We start from the raw sequence: 7184 nt of genomic DNA, 5'->3' as shown, positions 1-7184 counted from the left end.
GCTGGCACTTTGTAATTGTAATTCTGCCCTCACTATAAAACTTCAATGGGGACATTTTCTCCAAAGCTTTTCATTTCTCCTCTCAAGAAAGTGAACTGAAGCACCTAGATTTAAGTGAATTTTTCAAGTATGTCTGCAAAAACATGTACAGAGAGGTAAAACTTGCTTTTTGATTCAGTTAATTGCACTAATCAAATGCAAAATGACTATTTACAGCAGAACTCTGTATAAAACTAGTTAATCTTGACCCTATCCACAATAATTAGTCACTGAGGGTCCTTATTCTAATAAGTGGAGGAGAAAACTCCCATTATTTCAGGCTTTAAGTCAACTAACTTTCTCATATTGATTTATGGTATCATTAAGACTGTCACAGTAATCAAACAGGTTCTGCCAATTGTTTTATCAGTCACGTTTACTTTCTGGAAGTGACAGATAATAAGCGCCCTAAAGAGAAAGACTTTGCCTTGTATAATTCTCTGTCTTCCCTAGGGCCTCAAGCTCAGTGTTTGGCACAGAGTAGTTATGTAGTGGCACCTGCTGAATATGCTGCTTACTCAGTAACTTTGTCAAATCAATGCACGTATGTTCAAGATTGGTTCCACAGCACAGTCCCAAGGGCACTGGAAATGTGAGGATATGCTATACCACTACGTTGACTATGAGGGGAACCTGCTGGCACCAGGGAGAAGTGCAGATTTAGCCTTTAACAAGAGACAAGAGTAAGTTAATAGTAGGCACTAATGGAGCTCCGAGGATCTAAGCATTTAACTAAAAACTGACAGAGATAAAACTGCCACTAACAGACATCATGAAACTTTTTTTTCTTTTATATGATTGCATAATGTAGTGCAATACCTTTCATTGTTCTGCAGAGGGTAATGCCAGCACTCCTGCAGGACTGGCATTACAGTTTAAATTTCAGGTCCAGTAAAGACATGAAATAAATAATTGTATGGAACTGACACTGTGGCTTCCTTCTCTTCTGTCTGTAAACACAGACTGGTTTTCTGGGAAGAGGGAAGAAGGTTGCTTCTGCTTTATTTTCACATCTGTAATTTTAATATGCCTTTAAAAAATCCAGGTTATGGAAAAACAGAAAGACAGAAGAAACATTAGGAGATGCTTATTCACATTGTAAAGGGATAAATTCTCCATAGGGTTTCATTAAATACTGAACTCCCCTAAGTCAGTTAATTTGGGATTTGATTTAAATGCAGCTTTTCAGGAATACATTTCTTATGTAAAGTGAGGTGCACCCATGTATTCATCTTAACTCTCCTCCAAGGACAATCCTGCTTCCATTCACAGGACGGGAACAGATAGTACTTATTAAAGAAGTCAGCGGCCCCTCTTGGACGGCTCTCCTCACCTTTCTCAGGAGCCAAGGCTGTGAGGAATCCAAACAACAAAGACCCACCTGCAGCCACAGTCCTTCCACTCTCCACCAACAAGGCTCCTTCTACAACCAGAAATTTGCTTCACCTCGGTCCAGAAAAATGTGAATCGGGAACAGTGTGTATGAGATTTGGAGGCTGCACGGGCCACAAATGCGGCCTATGGCAGACTGGGAAATTCAGAGAAACCGCCTCAACGGCTTCTCGCAGCTAAGCTATTTCATTTCTGCACTGGTTACAAGGTGAAGAAGAGCCCCCCCTTCACCCCTAAACAATGATGCTCATCAACAGCAAAGGGGGCCCAATTGCTAGCTGTGCAAAAAATATGGAAACCGGGCCCCCATCTCTGTGCCGAGTAACATTCATTGGTAAAATCGCCTTTTTCCCATAGAGCAAAAATAGGTGTTTGAAGAACTTACTCCCACGATTCGGCAGTCAAGGAAGGAGATGCACAGTAGAGGACCAAAAGGTAACAACTTGGCCTCCCCTGGGTCACTACCAGGGGAGGGCGGCTTCACCGCTCAAACCAGCTGGCCAAGTTGCGTATGCTCTTGGGCCGGTCCCCAGCCCTCTGGACAGCCTGGCAGACCCGGCACCAAGGCTCGTCCCAGAAGGAGGTGATGTGGACAGCGTACCTCCGGCGCCAGTGGAAGTAGCGGCGATAGACCGCGGGGTTGCGGTCTAGGAAAAGCAGGTACGAGGCCAGGGAGGAGGCACTTGGGAAGTCGTCCACATGGATGAAGGCGCCGCGGGGCATGAAGCGCTCATAGTTGGCACGGTCGGGGCCCAGCACCACCGGCACTGCCCCAGCGAGCAACGAGTTGCGCCAGAGCTTCTCGGTGATATAATCCAGGTGCTGCGAGTTCTCGAAAGCCAGGTAGAACTTGTAGCGGGCCACTGTGTGCAGGAGCCCAATTTCGGGCACCGGCTGCCCGGGCCCGCCCCGGCCGAACACGTCCACGGCCACGTGTTGGCTCAGCTGGTGGTAGTAGCGAACCCGGGCCTGGCGCTCGTCCCAGTGGCTCACCACCCATGCCACCAGCCCCTGTTTCCGGGACAGTGGCGGGGCCAGGCCTGACGGCTGGTCGCCGGGGTGGCTCCTGGGGTAGAGGTAGCCATAAGGCACGAAGATGTCCGAGTCTGCCCTGTAGGAGAGCGTCCAGTTGAAGAGGTTACTTGCTAGGCTTCGCAGCCCTGGGGAGTGCGAGGGCGACTCGAAGTTCATCCAAACCCAGCGCTGGCCTGGGGGCCTGGGGCTGGAGGTCGCCAGGGCTTCTGCCGCCGCCGCTGCCTCCTCGTCGTCCAACACTCGCAGTTCCACCTCCTCGGCACTGCGCGCCTGGACGCCCCAGGGCGGGGGCCAGTCGGGGGGTCCCTTCACAAGGTCGCGGTGGTGGAAAAGCACCGCCTGAGCCTCTCCGTAGGACGCGCGGTCGGTGAGTAGGCGGCAGCCGCTAATGTTGAAGCGCAGCCGGCAGTCGGGGGGCGGCCTCGCGACGTTGCCGCGCCCCCCGAAAGGCTCCCACCACAGCAGCACGCCCACCGGTCGCGGCGGGGTTGGCGACGCCCAGGGCAGAGGCGGCAGCTGCCCCCAGCAGGCATAGGTGATCAGCGCCGTACACGTCAAGCCGGCGGCCGCCAGCGCCCAGACGGTCCATGGCAGCCGCCGGCCTCGGCGCCACCCGCGCCGCCCGCCCGCCGCCGCCGCCGCCGGTGAACCCCACGGCGCCCCCATGGCGAGAACGGGCTGAGCTGCCTCCGCTCGCCACGCGTCCGTAGGCGTGGAGGAGCGGCACCGGCTCTCATGCTGCAGCTGCGACTCCAGCCGTCGCTGTAGCTCGCCGCTGACCCGGGAATGGAAGGGGGCGGTCCCGGAATCCAAAGGCCGCAGGCCCAGCCCTGCTCCTCCCAAGTGCCGGGCGGGGCGAGCCGCCAGGGCAAGGTGAGCTGGCCAGGACGCCCAACCGGGCGCCGCCCGTCCCTTCCCTCCACTGCGCCCGGGGCCCAGCCAGCCCGACCAGGCCCCGGGAGCCTCCTGCGGCGCCTCCGCCCACTCCTTCTCCCAGCCCGCGCCCGAGGGCTCCCGGGCCGCGCCCCACAGGCGCCTCATCCACTACTCCTATTCTCTCTCAGCTGATCTGCTTTCCCTCTGCGCGCGCCCACCGCCCCGCGCCTCGCTCACGGTGGCCCGAACCCTCTTCCAGAGGGAAGGCCCGGTTCATCCCTGGGAAGGTACAGGGGGCTCAAGACCTTCCAAAGCAGCTGCCGCGCAGGAGCAGAAGCTGGAACAGACGGAAGGCGGACCCGGCGCCGCAGGACGGAGAATCCGCGTCGGCTTCCTGCCGTTGGGCCTAGCCACCCGCCAGCGACGCCCGCCGGAGGGAGGGTTTGAGGGAGGGAGGGAGTCCAGAGGCCGGTTGAACGTACGAGCAGAGGCTCGGCCACCGCGTCCGTGGCCAGGACCTCGTGGCCCGCTGAGATGGGCGGATTGTGGAGGCAGCCCCCAGCGGCACGGCCTTCAGAGTCTGTGCATTTCGTGAAACTTGTTTTCAATGTGAGTGCTCATAAGAACATTCCCTTTGCCTGCCAGCCTAGTAAAGGATAGAACAAAATGTTTTCTTAGCAATCAAAACATGTTCTTTCCTTTGGTTCCCTAACAAATAGGTTTGACTTACCGGCTCATAGTAGTATTGCTTGTACCAAGACGCACAGGACTCATAAACCAAAGATGAAGATGTGGCCCCCCGAGGCCCTTGTCGTCAAGGAATTTATTGTCCGTTCAGTGAGATGAATGAATGAACATCACTATTAATGTTACCAAGCACTTAAACAATGTCTGCACCCATGAAAGTTACGTAAAATACTTTGGATGATAAAATGATGACGAAGATAAATATTCGAGCACCCAAGTTAAGGGTATGAAGGCAGTATTGCACTGGCCTCTTCTACTTTATTGGTGAGGCGACACTGGAGACATCTACGTCTACTGTCACTTGAGACATTTTTTACCTACCGGTTGAATTTGAATTTCTGGGTTTTGGCTTTGGTTTATGATATTCAACTTTTATTCAGGGGATTTCCAAATAGATCAGGGGCGGGGCTGCTGACCTAAGGAGAGGAGGCAGTTTTGAGAGAAATTTTAGTAGATCACAACTGTGCATCAGTGGAGTCCCACTGATATTAGGGGAGAAATGGACAGTGCTGGGAATGGGGCAATCCTGCCAGGTGTTTTTGATGTTATGCCTACAGAAAATAAATTTGGGTTAGCCATATGAATTTATTACTAAGAATGTTTTCATTAAAAATCAAGTATAGGCCGGGCGCGGTGTCTCACGCCTATAATCCCAGCACCTTGGGAGGCCGAGGCGGGAGGATCCCGAGGTCAGGAGATCGAGACCATCCTCGCTAACACGGTGAAACCCCGTCTCTACCAAAAATACAAAAAATTAGCCGGATGTGGTGGTGGGCGCCTGTAGTCCCAGCTACTCGGGAAGCTGAGGCAGGAAAATGACGTCAACCCCGGAAGCAGAGCTTGCAGTGAGCTGAGATCGCGCCACTGCACTCCAGCAGCCTGGGCAACAAAGCGAGACTCCATCTCAAAAAAAAAAAAAAAAAAAAAAAATCAAGTATAGAGCGTAAAAGCTTCTATAAAAGTGGCTTCAAGTGGCTCTTTCTGCAGGGCCACAGCCTCAGTTTGGAGGCTAGATGGAGGGTGTTAGGTGTTCTGGCTAGGCCCATCGACCTAGTGACGTTTCCTCCTACACAGTAAAACCTTTCATAATGCTTCGGGGTTTTTTTTGTTTGTTTGAAAAACAGAAATTAGAAATCAAATATTTTATTTGAAATTAGACATTTCAGTGAGTTTTCCACTCTTTTAATTAAAAGAAAAAGCTATAAATGCACAAATAACTTGTTTCAACCAAATAAAGGAAAAAGTGTATTGGCTCTTCTTTTTATGCAATTCAGGAGTCCAGCCATTTACTCACGTTCTTCTCCCACTTCAGTTAAATAAGACATTACAGATAGAGCCTAACATTTTGTCTGGCACTTGGCCGGTAGGCATTTGGGAAATATTACCCTGCTTGATTGCTTCCTTCCTCCACTCCCGATTTTCTCTTAAGCCTCTGAATGTTCCAAGTAAGCCATCTTTTTACCTGAAGAATGCCCGAGGTCTCGTGCATATCAATTTTCTTTGTGCCCTCTTACCTCGGTAGGGTTGAGACCACAAACTACCCCTACTGTACCCTTATTTGGTGTGGGAGGAGCGGATACTAGGCAGTAAGGTGTGGCTGGATCAATGGAAACCAGTCATGACTTCGCAGACTGCTGGTTGAAGGTCATACGTGATCATTGTGCATCTCATACATGCACAACATTCACAGGGGACTGGATTGTTGTTCTTTTAAAAGAGCCATTGGTAGAGTAGTGGAGAAGGAAAGGGAGGAAAGGAGTTATGGGAAATTAATAAATTTACTCACTTATTCATTTAACAAATTGGGAAACATGGAAAACCATTGCTACCTTCAAAAATCTACGAGAGAAACAGATAGTGGGGAGGGAAGGGATCATGGAAGGCTTTGAGAAGGTGGCTCCTGCAATAATTAGGAATCATTACAATGCAGAGGAAGAGGGCTGAGGTGTTAGTTCTCACAGAGGGAGCAGCACTGCAGAGGCCAGGGAGGGAAGACTGGGACAGTAGGCGAGGAATTACTAGGGAATAGTTTGACAAAGGAGTTGGAGTTTATCCTGCAGGCTGTCAAGAAAGTCCTTGGAAGGCTTTAACAAAGGAAGGAAGCGATATTCATTTTTAAAACGAATTCTTATTTTTATTATGTATGAGGAGGTTGACTATATGGATGGGGACATGGAGGGGGGGCTGCGGAACGCTGACTGTGTTTGTTAATGTAGGCTCTGGTTAATGGGTGTGTTTGGCTAAGGAAATTCATCAAACTGTATGCTTACATATGTACTTTTATCGGTGGATATTATACTTTAGAAAAAAGTTTCTAAGAAAAAATTATGTCATTAGTAAAGAGTGAGTTCGGTAAAGACAGGGTAAGAGTAGGGGTGTGATGTTCGGTTGGAATGTTATTGCTGTAATTCAGATGTGAAATAAAGAGGGCCTGAACTGAGACAGTAGCTGTGAGGATGAGGAAAAAAATGAAAGGAGGATAGATTCAGAGAGATTTAGGAGGCTGGTTCCTTTCTCCAGGAAGTCTTTCTGGATACCCACAAACATATATCCAGGGTAGTTTACATGGCCCTCCTGTGCACTGTCACACGTGCTGCATCGTGGGACATCCAGAGATCATGACTGTTTCATTCATAACTCCATCCTGAGCACCCACCATGGAACCAGGTATCTGGTAGTGTTCATCATCTCAATGAATATTTGTTGAATGAATGTATGCTCTTAAGGTATTACCAAAATTATCTGTTGGTATCGCTTTCCCCACTACACAACGGGAAGGTATCTGGAGATCTTGGCTATCTGAATGACTTGCTATGACCTTGAAATGTCCCTTAAGCTTTCAGTGGAAAATATTGTACATGTATTAAGCATAGTCCTGGCAACAGGCATCAGAAATGATATCAAATTAGGCTGCTCTCATTGGCCAAACCCGGAACGAGTGCTCATTCTTGAAGCAATCACTGTGGTCAGGGAATGGGTACGCTCTTTAGACCCTCCTCTGGAGCTAGAATCAGTCCCATCTGAGTAACAGATGTGGAATAATCTGTTTTTCTTGAATAACAGTGCGGGGAGAGAAGTTACCCAAAAGAAAAAAT

The 7184-nt window shown here is 50.0% G+C and overlaps 1 protein-coding gene across 1 annotated transcript; it reads right to left on the bottom strand.

Moving 5' to 3' along the window:
• Positions 1-864: 864 nt before the first annotated feature.
• On the bottom strand, positions 865-3690 carry FUT4 (fucosyltransferase 4). Its single transcript, XM_065528903.2, has one exon. The coding sequence runs from the start codon at positions 3505-3507 to the stop codon at positions 1912-1914; it is 1596 nt and encodes a 531-aa protein (XP_065384975.1). The 5' UTR covers positions 3508-3690; the 3' UTR covers positions 865-1911.
• Between the last annotated feature and the right edge of the window lie 3494 nt (positions 3691-7184).

Source organism: Macaca fascicularis, chromosome 14 (genome assembly GCF_037993035.2).
Source record: "Macaca fascicularis isolate 582-1 chromosome 14, T2T-MFA8v1.1".
In the NCBI taxonomy this organism is placed as follows: domain Eukaryota; kingdom Metazoa; phylum Chordata; class Mammalia; order Primates; family Cercopithecidae; genus Macaca; species Macaca fascicularis.
The sequence above is the reverse complement of the archived record's forward strand: the minus strand, read 5'-3'. Positions and strand labels throughout refer to the sequence as shown.

Bases quoted from the DNA above. Each gene is read 5' to 3' on its own strand.
- FUT4 (XM_065528903.2), bottom strand. From the start codon at position 3,507: ATGAGGCGCCTGTGGGGCGCGGCCCGGGAGCCCTCGGGCGCGGGCTGG.